At 34.7% G+C, this 19,131-nt stretch overlaps 2 protein-coding genes across 3 annotated transcripts; one reads left to right on the top strand and one right to left on the bottom strand.

Annotated features, from left to right (window-relative positions):
- Positions 1-3,527: 3,527 nt before the first annotated feature.
- On the bottom strand, positions 3,528-9,870 carry LOC139969651 (neuronal acetylcholine receptor subunit beta-3-like). Its single transcript, XM_071974789.1, has 7 exons — positions 9,741-9,870; positions 8,931-9,085; positions 8,496-8,540; positions 7,883-7,992; positions 7,355-7,471; positions 6,141-6,930; positions 3,528-5,933 (listed from the first exon to the last, which is right to left on the bottom strand). Exons 1-7 carry the CDS (start codon positions 9,781-9,783, stop codon positions 5,790-5,792), a joined length of 1,404 nt encoding a protein of 467 aa, XP_071830890.1. The 5' UTR covers positions 9,784-9,870; the 3' UTR covers positions 3,528-5,789.
- On the top strand, positions 6,206-18,595 carry LOC139969659 (neuronal acetylcholine receptor subunit alpha-7-like). Of its 2 annotated transcripts, none has more exons than XM_071974809.1 (7): positions 6,206-6,255; positions 12,164-12,318; positions 12,767-12,811; positions 13,380-13,489; positions 13,888-14,001; positions 14,427-15,219; positions 15,483-18,595. In XM_071974809.1, the coding sequence occupies exons 2-7, from the start codon at positions 12,307-12,309 to the stop codon at positions 15,621-15,623; spliced, it is 1,215 nt and encodes a 404-aa protein (XP_071830910.1). In that variant the 5' UTR covers positions 6,206-6,255; positions 12,164-12,306; the 3' UTR covers positions 15,624-18,595. The 2 variants fall into 2 exon arrangements, with proteins under 2 accessions (XP_071830910.1, XP_071830901.1); XM_071974800.1 differs by lacking the exon at positions 6,206-6,255 and adding an exon at positions 11,049-11,164.
- Positions 18,596-19,131: the final 536 nt, after the last annotated feature.

Genomic DNA, 19,131 nt, shown 5'->3' with positions numbered 1-19,131 from the left:
TTCAGATCCAGATTTCAGCAATTTGCGCTCTAAAAGCCGACTTACTTGCTTAGCACGATAAAATTTCCTCAGAATACAAAGGTAATTGTGGTCTGTGAGACATTGTCTCGGTTTTGAGAGGGGCGTGCATGTCCAACAGATTGCTCATTACGTCGGTGTGTTGCTGAGCAAGGTAAGTAGTACTGGGGGCGGTATAAAGTACCAGTGATGAACCATTTATGAAGTTTTGTTCGTTAACTTCACGCAACTTACGATATGTAATGATTTTATTAGATGGAATGGGCCGCGCAAAATGAATATAACTGATAATAGCAGAATGATCTGAAAGGAGACCAGTTAAAACGCTGTATCAGAAACTATGTTATTTTCTTAACGTGATATCACCAAATATAATGTGTAGCCTCCGAGCTGAGTTGGGTTTGAACATGTTGATGAGGACTAGCTGAATTAATCAATTCAGAAAACAGTTTGGCGTCTATGGTGCTATTATCATCTATGTGGAACATTACCTGCAAAAATGAAATGATTAGATAGCACAGATAATGATTTTAGCAAAGTGGAAAATTCTGTAAACAAAATATTTGATGTTAACTTGTTCTTTGTAGAAGCTGGCGGCCATTAAATGGAAAATAAAGTTAGGGCAGCTGGGCCAGATGATAATCTCATGTGTTTACATTCAAATGATTCAAAAGAAACAGGTTTGTTCTGCGTAATTTGGAATCCAGAACGGAAAATAATGCAGAGACCACCTCCACGAGATTTGCGTGGTAAATAAAAAACAATGTAATTTGGTAATGTCTTGGTGTGGTCAGAAAGAAAATAATCACCCGTAGTATCCCCTTTAAACCATTACTCAGTTATAACCAATGTGTCGAGTTTACTTCCGATGACCAAATTACAGATGGCAGCAGTTTTGTTTTTCATTGAACGAGAATTCCAGAGACCCAAGGATATGTTGGGAGAACATGGATTGGTATGGGCAACCACTTGATTACCTGAATTGATTGTATTGATCATTACAAGATTGTGATAGTTAATCCCTTATCTCAGCTTTCCTTTTATACTTCTCTGTTTTTTACTCTAGAGATATTCCTTAAAAATGAATGTAATTGAGTGCTTCCTTGAGTATCACTGACTTTTGGCATTTATTCCCAGATGACGTATGTAGCAATACAGGGAACTTAAAGTCGTTTTTTGTGTGTAGATTTCTTTAAAAGTGAGTAATTCTTTCTTTGTTTATATGATGGATATATTGCTGGACACTTAACAATAATTAATAAAATCATTGAGACTAAGAAGATTAAAAAAGTCATTGAAGACAAAATTGTTACTTGAAGGGTAAATTCCTATTAGGATAGCAAGCCTACATGTTGGCTCCCGGGAGTTGAAAATTCTCCCAGGAGTTGAAAATAAAGAATCCTATCACAATCCAAGAAAAATAAAAAATGAAAAAAATCAAATGGTGAAAATGATCCTTGCACCAACACAAAATCTTTTTCAATTTTTTGCCCGACAATTCCATGATTTTCTTTATTTAGCATCATGATGCCCGAATATTTCCGTGTAACACCACCGTAAGCGCAGTTCATCTGGGCTACCACGCTTTTTGCACGATCAATTTTTTTTCTAACTAGTCAATTGTATACCTGAACCAAGGTGGGCGGCACCGGGGGGCACCGGGGGCACGTGCCCCCCCCCACTTTTCCTCAGGTTAAAAATGTGCCTTTTTTCTACATAAAAATTGAGGTGTCTCAAGTTAGCAAGAGGCCAGGGAACCAGAATGAACACTCGGGAAGGGCCGTTTCCGGCCATCTGAGGGGTTTGTAAAACCAAAAATTTTCTAGTACGCTCCGCGCCAACCGATAGTGGCGCTCCGCTCAGATAGTCGTGCATACAACTTTGCAAATCCTGGCTAAGCCCGTGACTTTTAAGAATTTCTGTGGGTCAAACTCAAAGCTATTTCGAATGGAAAAAAATTGTTAAGATATTAACAAGAAAAAACTCTAATTCGGAAGATTCCTACATTAGCAACTAGCATGATATCACCTCATTTTGTCTCAAAAGAAAACTTGTTCCTTGTTTCCCAATTTGTGCATTAGATATTGCAGTGCTAGTATGCATATTTTCCTTATTGGGGGGGGGGGGGGTGTTGATGGAGTGATGTGTATACACAAATAAGATAATACAATAAGAGTTATAAAGGGTACTAAATATAAGGCTTCATCAGTCCAATCGAATTTCTGCAAAGTGCCCTTTAAAGTCGGTGTCCCCCCCCCCCCCCAGATTAAAAGTGCTTCCGCCGCCCTTGACCTGGACATCCCCGACATGAGTGTTTATAAGAAACGTTTTCTTGTGTGTGGGGGGGGGGTGCCTACAAGCCTAGAAGTACAGGTTTATCATATTCTTTGTAATAATTTATACTTTTTTGTGAAACAAATTGCATTCTCACCCGACACAGCGACATTATCCCGCCTACGTGTCGTTGAACAATGTATGTTTTTCTGGAGGTAGCTGAGTACTGTGTTAAAATAATAAATAAGGAAACTAAATAGGAGCTTAAAAATATACTGTCCCATTTTTCCCCTTGAAAGTGATGTTACCATTTTTTTTCTTCTTCTAATTTACCAAATTTTTGGGGAAGTGTAAATTTCTAAAACGTGAGATTATAAAATAAAGAACGTTTAGATGCAACTTGCAAGGCCTCAGAAGTGCCGTTTCCGGCAATCTGAGAGGCATTGTGTGCCAAAAATTTTCTTGTACGCTACGCGCCAACCGATGGTGGCGCTCCGCTTAGATAGTGTCACGAGAACTTTCGGGCACAAAAAGTTCTGCCCCCCCAAACTGAAATGGTCCCGTACGCCTATGATAATAAGCTACATTATCTTAGACCATCAGACCATGTGACTCTACGTTTACGTTACCACAACGACTGGTGTCTAATGAATACAATTAACTACAACCAGCTAAATCCAGATGGCATTTTACCATCAAATGTGAGATAAGTATTTGCGGTCTAAGAAAAACCTAATTCTAACAACAGATAAAGCTTACTAAGTGTCTTTTAAACCTCTGATACATGCCAAATATATTTATATTATGCCTAACCTGATACAAGGCATATATGGAAAAAGATAACTCTTAACTCTATTGGTAAAGATCAAAGAGACGGACCCTCTGCAACTAAACTGTTCACTGATAAGTATTAAACATACAACGGCAAACTGGTCGAGAAAGCTTACTACATTACGAAAAAGCAAAGACTTTCCCTGCTAGAATAAATTTGGAAGTAGAACCTCTGTCATATCATCAGACATAATGTTACTGGCGATCTAATTAGTCCTTGCAGGGAGTGAATTATGGCCTCATCGCTCAGTTTTGAGTTTGGCCAGGTAATTAACTTTTGTAGCGATATTTAGACAATTCTCGAACTCTTTAAGCAAAGAAAAGGTAAATTAATAATAGTTCTTATAGGTATGACGGATCGATTTGTATTCAATATTTGAACAAGCTTTTGTCAATGTTTTTACTCTGAAAATCGTTTTATGTTAGTCGGCAAAATAATTACGTCTACTGCCTTTGCGTTCCATATGAAATGAAAGTAAACGAGCAGGTTATGAAATACATTTCCAAAGAAATGTGCATAAATGTGTCAATTAAAGATATAACGCAAATGTTAGCATCCAAAATGTTTGAACCAATAATATATTACTCATCATTAGAATACAAATGTGACTGGTCAAGATAGTGATTATGTTATTAAGACTATTAAAGTGAAAATATCGCAATGAGAGTTTTGAAAGTCAAGGCATGTTAAAATCAGAACATCAACATATTACGCTTATTTCATGCTTAAACATCCAGTTTCACAAAATTGTAAAAAGAGTACGAACATTTAAAAATAGGTTAACCTGTTATCAGGTTCCAGACAAAATCGATATGTGATTCCGCATAAAACGAGCAGATATTACTTCGGTTTCGTTGTGAATCTATGAAACATCATTCTGTGTTAACTGTATACATCGCTTTAATAAGGGTTTAGCCGTATGTGCAATGTACCGACGGAGTGTTGTATTCATGCTGTACATAACTACCATCAAATTGCTTAATCAATGTCACAATTCATGACTGAGAAACATTCAACCGCCTTGCTAATTGCTGAATGATGTGTTAATTACATCAAAGGAACAGGCGATCACCATTTTGAATATGCATCGTAATATGTTACGTTAAACCATATTTACTAACCATGGACGGTTTACTCGAATTGATACGAGGCCAATGTGCTAGAAATGTGTTTTTAAGATTGTACTATCTGGCACAAGAGAGCTCAACTGTTTGACAATTCTGTTAAATTTTAAACCTGAAATAACCTGAAATAGTTATTCTTTCTATTTCTGTTTAGATCAACGTTGCATTCGTAGGACCGTTTTGTTTATTTTAATTTACGTGTCAGTTACAGTTGGAGTAAATGCATTTGCAACTTACATGAAATGAAATTAATCACGAAGGTGATACGTAGATATATAGTTAAAATGTTGACAAAAATGTCCATGTCATCAGATAAATTTAAATAATGATTCTTCAGTGACCTATGTCCGACAATACTTAAGTACTTTTTTTTTAATCATGGCGAAACTGAGTATTAATTGATGTTGTATTTATTCCTCACTTCGTTAGTCTAGGATTGCCAACTAGTTTTATTTTAGGTGCACACACTTATACTCATTACGTTGGCTCCTGAATGTACACACGGAAACGTTTAAAGTGGTGCGTATAATGAAATTTTACCAACTTGATTGTTAGCTTCAATAATAACAGGTTTGATAGCAGTTGAAGTCCTCTACTTTCCCCAAATTTCTGTCCACAATTGTGGTTATTGTGGGTTTTTTTTCAATACATCGCCATGACGACACCCAAGGTTTTCCTGTTCCAGTACGATGTTACTAGAAAAACATGATAAAATGATAGAATGTTTCATCATACCATGATTAAAATGTTGACAACTTTGGCCACCTAATGTTTTGTTTTGAATATTTCATTAACATCAAGTAATCAGAAGGTCATGAAGGACTCTATTCTGTTGATTGTGCAGAAATATGTTTTTTGTTTTGCTTAGTCTTTTTAAGAAAAAGAATAAAATCAGTTATTTAACACTGATAAAATTAATTTTAGAAAGTTTGTACACAAACAGTTAATCAATATTTCCATATATTGTTGTACATTATGGACAAATACGCTTGTGCTACTGATTCAGTTTCCTTACCTTTAATTTACCAAAAAAGATTTTAAGAAGAAATTAAAGCTGAGAATGAAAGCAAATGGTAATGATGTATCGTTACGTTTGTAAAGACCAGATATATTGTAATTTTACCTTTTTTGTTTAATTCGGTTATACACTATATTTATACCACCACTTAACCACATGGAAATCATTTCCATGCGTTTTGGAATATCGAAGCACGTGTCATTGTTTACTGTGATATATCGATGTGATCAACCAGTGGACAATACTTTTTCCTACAAGACATATTAAACATACTATATATATTACATATTTAGAAACAACGACTTTAACACTTTTGAACTGACTATATGGTCATGCAAACATACTTAGAAACCTCACGATTACGAGATTATTACAAGATTTCAACTTTTCAAAATTTAACGCTTTTATACCATTAATTTGCAAATATCCCATAGGTTTGCGGTCTCTAGCAAAAACGACAATGGCTTTGAACTATAACTTCTTAATTTGCAATGTCTCTAAAGTGAGGTTTCTTTTTTGTTTATTACCAACAAGTTTCTTTCGTTTGTCCAAGATCTTGCCTAAAGAGAATTATCACATATGAAGTGACGGCAAAGAACGCAATGATGAACAAAGTCAGGAACAATCTATCCATCACCAAGGCAACTGTACGCGCTTCCATTTTCACCTGTAATGAAATCAGGAAGGAAAAACAAATGATTGGTTTAATTTGGTTAAATTTAGTTATAAGGAATTGCTAGCACCAAATGGTCTGATACTTCAGCATGCATTTCTTTCCAATAACGAATCATATGATCTTATTTGTTATATGACCTCATTATCGAATCATGTTACTAACTAATGAAAAATGAGCATTTACATTAATCTGTCTTACCTTCTCACTAGGTGATAACTTCTCTCTATTCCTTCCTGGCGACGGCGGTGGAGAAGCTGTTGGTGGCAGAGGTGCCACTTGATTCTTCTTTGGTGCTCCTTCCGTGGTTGACAAGGTAATAACTTCATCCTTCTCATTGAAAAATGGTTGTGGTTTTACGACAATAAGCACGCTATGAACTCTGTCTTGATAAGATGGCATGCGGAAAATTTTAGGCAGGATCTCTAGCAGGATGTTCCTAAACAATGAGTACTTCAGGACCCATAATCGACTGTCTCCATAAGCTATGGCAATGTTAGCCAGAGAGAAAGGAACAGCGAGAGAGGCAAGAATAAAGGTTGCAGTCAGATAAGTGCCGATAATCGGAGGCGTCTTGCTAGATGTTGGCAATGTATCCACGATGAGCAACTGGAATACAGTTAAGCCAAGTACCATTGATACACCCAGTGAGATTCTCTCGCCGCAATCGGGTGGAGCCAAAAATGTTAGAAATGTCATGACACAGAGACAGGTTGAAGGTAGGAGAGCTGTTATATAGTAGGTAGGGTCTCTTTGTAGATGAACGCACAGTGTGCCCAATTGAAAATGATCATTTTCGCGTCCTTCTATGTATTCTTCAACTGGATACCCCCAGTTGAACACGTTTACATTAAGGAGGTTCCATTGGTTGCTATCAAGATTGTGTGGCTGCAGTGACGAGTCGATATAGAAATCAACTTGATGAGCAAACAAGTTTTCAGGAAGATAGTTAAAAGCACAATGTTGTGTGTCGAACGGAAAGTATGTGATGCTGCAAAACATAAAGAAGACATGTAAACGAGAACAGTAATATGCGTTCTGGCCAATCATTCTGGGTAAACTATAGCTATAAGATATAACTATTCGTAAGTAACCTTGGTGTTCAACGAAAGTCATGTGATCAGCTCACCACAGGGATAACGATTCTACTCACTTCTAACCATACATGTTATTTTTAATCTTGCAGTTGACATGATTAAATCAGACAACAAATATAATTCTTATGAATAGTAGTATCATTTGTTTGAACGTTGGATTGTAATTGAATCAGTGTCTGAACTAGTGAACTTTACAGTAAACAAATAAACACGTTACCTTTTTTTTCATACGATGTGACACATGTTTACATTTCTATTCTAACGTTTATATATATTCAATATGTCATTATCATGACATTAGTTGGTTTCTAAACTTACATGATAGGGCAGTGTATAGCCTGGACAGCAGGAGTCCCGAAGTACACGTGACCATTTGACGTCAGTAACATCGATCCTTGTTCTGAGTTTACAATGCCAAGAGCGTCCTTGCTCAATCTAGATAAAAATAAACGGAAAAATCTCTAAAATAACCATTAATAATATACCGAGTCGCGTTACAGAGGTTTTACAGGTGGCGGTCGGATATATTCCTTGAGTACTGTTTTACCTTTGTCATCGCTCAATTGGAATCTTTTTCAGCTTTGGTGTTTACCTATTTATATGACCATGACTAAAGTATTATATTAATATTGCATTTTACTAGAGTGTACTGCAATATATGTTATTCATTACAGCATCTGAACTTTTAGGGAATATATTTTACAGAGAGAATGTCTGTTTTTTTTTAATTTTCTTACCGACGCAATGTAGCGCCTCTGACCAGTTACTATGTTCTCATCTACAAGTATTCTACTAAACATCCACCTTTGTTAGCCTCTTTCCAGTAACATAGACAAGGGTACTTACGAGCTGCTCAGGTATATCCTTGGTGTCCAAATTTCGTCAACGTACATATGTATAAGATCAACGCCACTGAAATTACTCGGATCCCATGACATTCGCTCATCTGTCCAGGTCTGAAATAAAAAATGTTCGAATGTGATTAATTGTATTCAAGAAATGAAAACAATAAACACATTTATTATGATATTTTTCAAGTTTTGCTAGAGATAGTTTACAGTTTAGTGCTGAAAAATATGTAACTTCTTATTTTAAACCATCTTTGTTTAAGGAAAGTTTGACATTAGACTGGGGAATATTTGTATTCTTCCATTTCTTTGTTTGCTCGTAAAGCAAATTGTCGTTGATTTAATTTGATTATATCATTAAATAGCCAAACTATTAGACAAAATATATTTTAATTAGTAATAATATCGTAGTGATGACAAATTCGAAATCATAAGCTAACTTAGACTAAAGACAAAACTATTGAAACAATTTTCAAGCTTTTTTTTCAATCTTAAGTAAGTCAGTTGCAATTTCAGCATGTAATATAAAACTGAAACATTTGAAGAGTCGAAAGTTTACATTTACAAAGTGTGTGTAAAGACTACGTAAAATTGCCAACGCTACTTCTTACCATGGTCAACCAAGAAGCAGTGGTTAGTACTTGATCTTTTTCATTCTGTAAAGAAAAATCACAAATAAAAGTATGACTTCTGAATTCATGTTATGGTAAAATGCAATTACAAGTATAGATAATGAAATCTCAATTATATTCTACCGGTGTGACGCGGAGTTTGAAAAGAAAGAAATTGGTCCTGTGGTGAATTTTCTATTCTAAATAAAAGTATTTAACAATACACCATATTAGTCTTATTCACATGTAACACATTACTCGGTTATAATATGTTACTTCATATTTATAAATTCTTATAAATAGTACAACGAATAATATTTAATTATCGAAAACAAAATTTGATTTGTTTGACAAAACGTTCTTCGAAAGGTCAATACCAAATACGTCATTATGTGTGGATAATTTTGAAACGCGCCTCAACCGCTCCCTGCTCACCAGTTCAAGCATTGCGTAAAATTGGACCTTTAGTCCTACAACTACTGTATCACTGGCGTTCAGAACTGGTCTTTCCCTCGGTGAATGGTTTTCTTGGTTTAATAAAAAGTGGCGAAGCTCGCCTTCAGCACTTTTGGGGAACCTGGCTGATATACCTGAGAAAGACAATCATATCATATATACCAGTCTATAAATGTACAGAAATAATACACCATTGTTGTTATGTATTTATAAACCATTAACGAGACCCCGAAACAAATTTACGGAACTCTTTTAACAAATATATATTCTTAGACTGTAAAGGAAATGTGTCTGTAAAGTTCGATCATTTGTTGTTGATCACTTTCAAATCGTTAAAATAAACCATCGACATCAAATTGAACAAAAAGTAATATGTGACTGTCTTTTTGTTAATTAGATAGCCAATAGAAAATTAATATTGCTCAGTCAAACGACAAATTAATACTCTTAATTCCATTATCATTCTTCATTGTTGAAACAAACTTCAGTTTATTTTTATCAACCTCATCCGGTTATGTCAAAGATTTACCAAATGTTAAGTAAAAACCTCTCGTACCGTTATTTTAAATTCAACTTTGTACTTCTGGCCTATTTCATGTCATGTTTTAAGTTCGAAATATTTAGTGAAAGATTTCTTCTACCGATTGCTTAATTGCTCAGTATATTTCACGAAACATTATGTGATTACGTTCAAGGTTCTGCATGAATACAAACTGTCACGGTGACTACTAAAACAATAAAGAATTATTTATTCAACATATAACATTTTTAATTCAAATAATATCTTACCTGATACTATAGACACCAATATACAGATAGCTGGAATATCCATTTTAGACTAAACTGCGTGCCACCTGTTTTCAAGGTATTCAGAGACTGACAAAGCACTGACTATAACCTTACTGGTCGCCGGCAGTAATATATTACCTTGCTGACTAGAGTTAATCGATTTATGTATGTTTGCAGACTTTCAGTTTCAATGCAACGAAGTTATGACTAATTAATAGGGAGAACATAAGGAGATATGTATCCAATTGTACAAGTATAAAGATCTTAGAAAACTAAAAAAGAGTACAAGCTTTGTAATTTTGAAACCTGACTAAGGTAATTGAGTTATTTGGTGGATCGTCAAGCTTACAACGCCAGAATCAGTCAAATGATCAATGATGAAACAAGGTTCAAGACAAATACTGATCCAACTTTATACAGAGAGGGACATTTAGAGAGACTTCTCAGGAAACTCTATATAAACATTTACTCTACAGGCTCTCACCCCGCTAGAATTTATGGACTGCCCAACATTTACAGATGCAATAATAGTAAAACATGTCCTACCTTCCATTCTATTGTATCCAGTCTCGGTACTTACAATTGCCACCTGGTCAAGGTTTTGAGTGTTCTTATCTCACCCTACATTTGTTTTTATTATTGCACATATGATCCGTCCTCATTTGTCCAAGAAATTAACTCAATGGACATGTCTGATCAATATATGTTGTCGTACGATGGTGTCAGTTTGTTCACTAACATTCCACTATCTGAACACATTGATAGTGCCATCGATGTTAGCATGCAAAACTATCCAGATATTGATGTTGATAGGCGAGACCTCTAGAAAACTGTTCGTGTTTGCAACCCCACAAACGCATTTCCGACTAAAAGGTAATGACTACAAACAAGTAGATGGTGTGGCAATGGGTCCTCCATTAACACCGGTTTTTGGCCACTTGCATTTGGAGAAAAAACATTTTCTTAATGATTTGTTTGTTCTATCCAAACCTTACTACCGTAGATATATTAACATATTTTCTGTCTTTTCAAAAATGAGAATGAAGCAATATACCAATACCAGGCTCCCTAACATAATATTCACTATTGAGAAAAATTTTCAACACATTTCTTTTTACTGCAGTGTTTTTGATAATAAACTATTCGTATTCGTTATAACATGAGGTGTTCTCTATTCTTGAACTACCTCCTTATTTTCTCCCTATCAAATAGTCATAATGTCTTTGCGTTGAGATTGAAAGTCTGCAAACACACATACATTGATTAACTCTAGTCAGCAAGGTAATATATTAAATCGCTCCAGGTGACCGCAAAGGTTATAGTCATTGCTTTGTCATTCTCTGATTACTTTGGAAACAGGTGACATGCAGTTCACTCTAAAATGGATATTCTCACTACCTGTATTTTGCTGTTTATAGTACCAGGTACGATATTATTTTAACTTAATATATGTTATATGTTGGATATATCATTTACCTTTTTTTAAGTAGTCATCGTGACTGTAATCATGCGAATCACATGCCATACGTGAAATTTATTTAGCGATCAAGCAATTGGACGAATAAATCTTTCATTTAATTCTTTCGAAATTTAAAGAACAACATAAAATAGGCCAGAAGTACAAAGGTTGTACGGGCGGATGGACGGATGGACGGACGGACGGACGGAAGGTTGTTACTTTAATGCTACCTCGTTGCCTTAAAAACCGGACGACGTTGCTAAAAAATCAGTCAAAGTTAGATTCAATAGTATAGAATGATATCTATGACCATGTAAACGTGTTTGGCGCTACATACTTAAGAAAGTCGGAAAGGAAATTAAAAAAAGAAAAGGAATGTTTATTTATCACTTTTGTTAGTTTTATCGTACAGTTCTTAGCGATATTGTATTAATTTGTAATCTTGGTATCATATCGCTATAAAGGCAGTGTGATAATTAGATGATGGATATATAAACTAAGATTTCTCAGTAAAAGTGTGATCAACAAGACTGCCAAGTCAATCGCAAATGCTGCTGTATTAAATAATACTGTCACAATAATCCTCGGTACACGAATACATCTGACAATGTTGTAGTGTGTTGCAGGTTACCCAATATGATGAAAATTTTACTGGCTTCTAGTATGAATTTAGTGTATTAATGTACCGTAGGACTTATCAGTATGACTTTCCTATTGGCTATCTAATTTACAAAAGGGACAGTCACATATTACTCTTTATTTCAATTTGATATCGATTGTTTAATTCAACGTTTTGAATGTGATCAACACCATATATTCGAACTGCACAGACACGTTTATTCTACAGTCTACGAATATCTGTTTAAAGGGTTCCGTAAATTTGATTGGGGTGTCATAACAAGAATGTTATTTTATTTCCGCACATTAAAAGAGTGATATGTACGGTATAATTGTCTTTTCTCAGGTATTGCAGCCAGGTACCCCAGAAGTGCTGAAGGAGAGCTTCGCCACTTTTTATTAAATCAAGAAAACTATTCACCGAGGGACAGACCAGTTCTGAACGCCAGTGATACTGTAGTTGTAGGACTAAAGGTCCAATTTTACGCCATGCTTGATCTGGTGAGCAGGGCGCGATTGGCTTTCTAAATTAGCTACACATAATGACTTTTTTTGAGTTTGACCTTTTAAAAAAAAATTATCAAACAAATTGAAATTTTGTTATTGATAATTAATTATTATTCGGTGTACCATTTTTAAGAAATTCATAAATACGAAGTAACAAATTATAACTACGCAGTGTGTAAGATGTGAATGAGACTAATATTGTAAAGAAGTTAGTAAACACATCATTTAGTAGAAGACAAACAATCACTATAGGACCAATGTCTTTCTTTGAAATCTACGCCACACAAGTAGAAAAGATTTGAGAGACTTGTTAGCCAACTGCAACCGAGTGACATTAAATATTCTTTAATATTTGCTCAAGTTTATTACCCATAGTTTTAATTGTATATTACAATAACAAGAATACAGAAGTCATATTTCTATTTGTGTTGTTTCTTTCCAGAATGAAAAGGATCAAATACTAACGACTGCTTCTTGGTTGACAATGGTAACAACTTGTGTTGAAAATGTTACGTGATCTTTAAACACACTTGTAACTTTTCAACTTTTCAAATGTTTTCAGTTTTATGTTACTTGCTGACATTTCAGATGGGTTAATATCGATAGAATCTTAGCTTTGAAAGCTGATTTAATAGTTTGGTTTCGTACAATTAGTCAAATTTTTATTTTTTTAAATTTACATCACTTGATATTTTACTAATTCCAAATATATGTTGTCATAATAGTTACGCTATTTAGTGATATATTCAAATAAAATCTGCTGACACAATTTGCTGAAACCGTAGTTGACAATTATTGGAAACAAACAATTTGCTGGAACAGTAGTTGAAAAACTTTGGAAAATCTTTACAAACAAACTAACAAGTGAAAGAGTAAAATTATTTCCCATTCTGATGTCACTCGTTTGTTAATGTTCTACAGAGATGACTTAAAATGAGGAGTTACATATTTCTCAGCACTGACAGGTGCTAACTATCGTGAGCACAACTTGAAAGTATCAAAATAAATGTTTATTTATGATAACAATTAATCACATTTGCATATTTTTATTTCAGACCTGGACAGATGAGCGTATGTCATGGGATCCGAGTAATTTCAGCGGCGTTGATCTAATACATATGTACGTTGACGAAATTTGGACACCAAAGATATTCCTGAGCAACTCGTAAGTACTCTTGTCTATATTACTGAAAAGAGGCTAACGTAGGTAGATGTTTAGTAGAATCCTTTTAGATAAGAACATAGTAACTGATCAGAGACGCTACATTGCGTCCATAACAAAATAAAAGAGACATTGTCTCTGTAAAATATAGTCCCCAAAAGTTTAGATGCTGTAATGAATAAAACACACTGCATTACACTCTACTAACATAAAATGTAAATATAAAGTTTTAGTCATGGTCATATGAACAGGAAAACACTGAAGCTGAAAAACATACCAGTAATGCTATTACAAAATAAAAATAATACACAATTTGAACGACACCTTGGAAACCTCTCTAAGGCGACTTGGTATATTATTAAGGGTTATTTTAGAGGATTATTTTATTTTATTTTATCCAGATTGAGTGAAAAAGCTCTTGGTATAGTAAACTCAGAAGGATCTATCTTACTGACGTCAAATGGTCACGTTCAGCTCGGGACTGCTGTTGTCCAGTCTACACAATGCCCTATCATGTAAGTTTAGAAAGTCAATTAATGTCATGATAATGACATATTGAATATTTATAAACGTTAGAATAGAAAGTTAAACATGTGTCACATCGTATGAATCAAAGTAGCGTGTTAAGTTGTTTACTAGAAGTTATCTAGCTAAGACGCCGATTCCATAATGCTCCAACTTCCAAAAGAATGATACTACCGTCACAACGATTCCATTTGTTGTCTGATTTGATCATGTCAACGGCAAGACTAAAAATAACATGGATAGTTGGACGTGGCTTGAAGCGCTGATTTTATGGTTAACTGATAATACGATTTTTTGTTGTTGAATATTATGGTTACTTACGAAAAGTTATATCTTATAGCTGTGGTTTCCTCATAATGATTGGCTAGAACGCGCATTACTGTTCACGTTTACCTTTCTTCTTTATTGTTTACAGCATCACATACTTTCCGTTCGACACGCAACATTGTCCTTTTAGTTATCTCCCAGACAACTTGCTTGCTCATCAAGTTTATTTCTACATTGTCCAGCCAGGGCAGACACACAGTCTTGTTAGCAATCAATGGGACCTCCTCAATGTAACCGTGGTCAACTGGGTGTCTCAACATGAAGAATTCATAAAAGGACGCCATGTTGATAATTATTCACTTGGACTAGTGTGCGTTCATCTCCAAAGAGACCCTACTTACTATCTTACTGCTCTCCTCCTACCTTCAACCTGTCTCTGTGTAATGGCATTTGTAACATTTTTGGCTCCACCTGATAGCGGCGAAAGAATATCACTGGGTGTATCAATGGTACTTGGCTTAACTGTATTCCAGTTGCTTATCGTGGATACATTGCCATCATCAAGCAAGACGCCTCCGATTATCGGCAATTATTTGACTGCAACCTTTATTCTTGCCTGTCTCGCTGTTCCTTTCTCTTTGGCTAACATTTCCATAGCTTATGGAGACAGTCGATTATGGGTCCTGAAGTACTCATTGTGTAGGAACATCCTGCTAGAGATACTGCCTAAAATGTTCTGCATGCCAACTTACCGAGACAGAGTTCATAGCGTACTCATTGTCGTAAAACCAAAACCACTTTTCAATAAGATGGATGAAGTTATTACCTTGTCAACTTCGGAAGGAACGCCAAAGAAGAACCACGAGGCACCTTTGCCACCAACGCCTTTGCCACCGCCGTCGCCAGGAAGGCAAACGGAGAAGTTATCAGCTAGTGAGAAGGTAAAAACACCCGACAGATTAATGGAAATGCTGACTTTTCATTGGTTTAATAATATGTAGGTAACATGATTCAATGATGAAGTCATGTAACATATAATATGATATGATATATTATGATATGATTCAGTGCAATTTATTACCTTTTTTTGTTGTTGCTTGGAACGATATGCCTGCCAATATATTTTACCATTTGGTGCAAACAACTCCTTATAACCAGATAAACGAGTGATTGTTTCTCTTTTTTTTCCATGTTACCATTACAGGCGCAACTGGAAGCGCGGACGGTTGCCTTGGTGATGGATAGATTGTTCCTGATTTTGTTCATCATTGCGTTCTTTGCTGTCACTGTATTTGTGATAATGCTCTTTAAGCAAGATCTTGGACGAACGGAAGAAAGTTGCTGAAACCTCTTTTAGAGACGTTACATACAAAGAAGTTAGTGAAAACTTGTCAAAATGTGGCAAGGCCTGCCACACAATTACATATATTTCAATGCCATGTAAATACCTTGTCATTGTTTCATTCTAAGTATGTTCGTATGACTATATTGTCTCTTGATAAGTGTAAAAATCATTGTTTAAAAAAATATATGATATATAATATATGATATGCCCTGTAGGAAACAGTAGGGAACAATGTTACCTGTAGGAAACATTACAAATTTAAAAAAAGGGAAATTACAATATATATAATCCTTACAAACAGCAAGATTACGATATTTTATTACCATTTACTTTTATTCTCAGCTTTCAAGTTTTCTTTAAACGTTTTCTTTGGGGTAAATTAAACGTTAGATAACTCAATCAGCATCCCAAGCGTATTTGTCTATAATTTTAAGAGTAGAGTATAAATTGAAAGATTGAGTACCTATTTTGTAAAACAATGTCTAAAGTTAATTTTGTCAGTGTTAAATAACTGATTATATTCTTTTTCTTAAACAGACTAAGCACACAACGGAAATGTCTGCAAAATCAACAGAATAGAGTCCATAATTAGTTCTTTTTTACTTGATGTGGTCTGTTTGAGGACTCAAATGTTAGTTTACCCTGTAATTGATAAAGCTGACAATCAAGAGGGTCAATAATCATTAAAAGCACCACTTTAGACGTTTCCGTGTGTACATTCTTGAGCCCATGCAATAGGAATAATGTGTGTGCCACTACAAAACCTAATTAGATGGCCACCATAGAGGATAGAAGTCAGGAAAAGGGCAACATACTACATCAAATAAAGCTCAGTTTCGCCTCCAAAAAAAGTAATTAAGTATTGTCGAATATAGGTTACTGAATAATCGTTTTATTAAAATTATTTGATGGCATGAACATTTTTGCCTAATCTTCAACGATATATCTACGTATTACCTGGTGTAAGTTGTTAGTTGTGATTTCATTTTCTCAGTCTGTAAGTGACACATAACAACAACAAACTTACAAATGCAACCTTCACAGAAAGAAATAACAAGTATTCCAGGTTTAAAGTTTAACGGTATTGTCAAACAGTTGCTCTCGTGTGTGAGATAGTAAGCTTTTGCTTATAGTAATTGATTTCGTTTCTTATTTGTGTTGTCGAGTCGATTATAGTTTCAATTTTTGAATGATATAATTAGTATTGTAGCAGTAAGCAAAAAAAAAATGTTTTCTAGTTAAGAAAACTACAAAATTATGTCCAAGTGAAGTTATCTGGTTAGAGAGAGGTTGGTGGTGTTTGTCAGTAACTTTGGTAAGGGGCAATTCATCGAGTACGTTTATAGTCTATCATTCTTTCAAGGTTTGGACGGTAAAGAAAAACTTTGAGCACCCTCAACTATCATTGGTGCATGGTTGAACACTCCAGTGATGACTTCAAAATAGGGTGCTCAGTAAACTAGATGCTTGGTAGTTGAGGTGAGCCTCGGGTTCTCAATAAACTAGGTGTTTTTTGGTACTTAAGGCAGGGAGCTGCTAACGAGTAGCAGCTCCCTTGTTAAGGTTAGCCATTTCTTCATGCATGTCGCGTACAATGCCATAATACATTGTCTCAAAATAAATTGACAAGCACAACAGAGAGCGGTATCCTCAAAACGACATCACAGGATTTCAAGAATGAAGGGAAGAAGCATTAGGAGAATGCATGGATACTAAGAGCGAAGAATAAAGTAATGTAGTATGGATAAATAGATGGATGAACAAATGACTGAATGGATAGATATGAATCAACAATGTCATGTAGACTTTAGCCAGGAAGCTACAGTATGGATGTTACAAGGATTGTATGAAGGAAAGAACAACTTCTAACAGGTAAATACTTCAACAGCTGTATGTGTGATAATATTTTTTTTTTAAATGTACTGTTGTCTTCTTAATGTAAGCAAAAAATAATAATCAATGCAAGGACGGATTTGCAGATATTTATTACAGCAGTCTGACAATTCTGTCGGAGACAGACCGGTGCTCAGCTTAAATGATTCATTGAATGTAGAATTAAAGTTGCACGTTTATGCGTTCTTAGATCTTGTAAGTAGGTTCCCTTCGCAGCGTATTACCATCAAATATATGCCACATAATGCAAGCAAAAGATAATACCTCATTTTCCCCTTTGTAATAAATATTGTCAGTGTCCATACTAACGAACTGTCGGTTTGGCTAAATAACACCATGAAAATGCTACATTACATATGCTATAGACTGCTAGTTTCTTAAATATCTACTAAAAATTGTATAATGATCGTTCTTAAATTATATAGTTATTTACAAAGTAATTTTCATAGATTAGTAAAACTGTCCATGAATAAAATCTTACACACATATTTCTAGTGGATTGGCTTTGAATCAATTCAAGTAAACCGTCCATGGTTCTTAATATGTTTTACAGTAACATATCGTCAACAGACGCCTTTCAATGTATTATTTAGAAGAAGGCGATTAAATTGTATTATTGAAAGCATATTCTAAATGGTAAACGCCAGCTCCTTTAACGTCATTAACACATCCATGATGTGAGTACGTTTAATTAATTGAAAACAATGACACAGTTAGAAATTAAAAATGTCTGAGCGTCAATTTATTGCCACCTTTCCACTTTGGGTTTCTGCCTAATTGTTTATGATCGTTTATTTCGATTTTTCTTTGCATGTAAAACTTGAATCTCGCACAGATGGTTTGGTAATGTACAGGATTGTTCTGCTTTGCTTTTAATCGCTTTTGGTGTTGTACTTGTTGTCACATTGGCAGAGCTCGCATCACTGTATGGAGATGAATAATCTATGTATATATCTGTTTTTCAATTATTTGGTTTCATTGTAGTACTAGATACAAAATATAGTATTTTGATGTTTGCCAGGAACAAACTTAGTAACATAATTTCTTAACAGTTTATTTAACGTAAGTCTACATTGTGTTTATTGGTCAAAAATAATATTGGTTACAAAGTTGTGATTTTAATTTCACATTGAAACGCAGTTAAATAATTCATTCATAGCTAATATAGGGTACAGCGGTCTCCTTTCTTTAAGAAAATTAATTGACTTCATTTTTTATTGTTCTTCACTAACATATTTAAGGAATCCTACTATAAATTGAAATTATTTTGTATTGTTATGAAATGCGTTAAATCACAGCTTACCAAACAACTGGATTTGTTGGAATAACACATATCCTTAGTTCTTTCTGTAATCCTAATAGCACACGCTAAAATTTATAGCACGATCCAGTTTTTACTCTGGTACAAAAATTTTAAGATTTATAGTAGTTACTGTAATCTTTGTGGGTATCGGGTGGGGCAGTACAAGTAACGTGAATAATTACTTAATTGCGATCAAGTGTTCTAACCACAATTTAACAACATTAAAAATATCGTCCCTTAACACAATCTTTTGTTACAAGGGCTATAAAAGTTCTAATTCTACACTCAAGGATTTGGAATAATTTGCTTTGT

The sequence above is a fragment of the Apostichopus japonicus genome, chromosome 1 (genome assembly GCF_037975245.1).
Source record: "Apostichopus japonicus isolate 1M-3 chromosome 1, ASM3797524v1, whole genome shotgun sequence".
In the NCBI taxonomy this organism is placed as follows: Eukaryota; Metazoa; Echinodermata; class Holothuroidea; order Aspidochirotida; family Stichopodidae; genus Apostichopus; species Apostichopus japonicus.
This window is presented reverse-complemented; position numbering and strand designations above follow the sequence as displayed.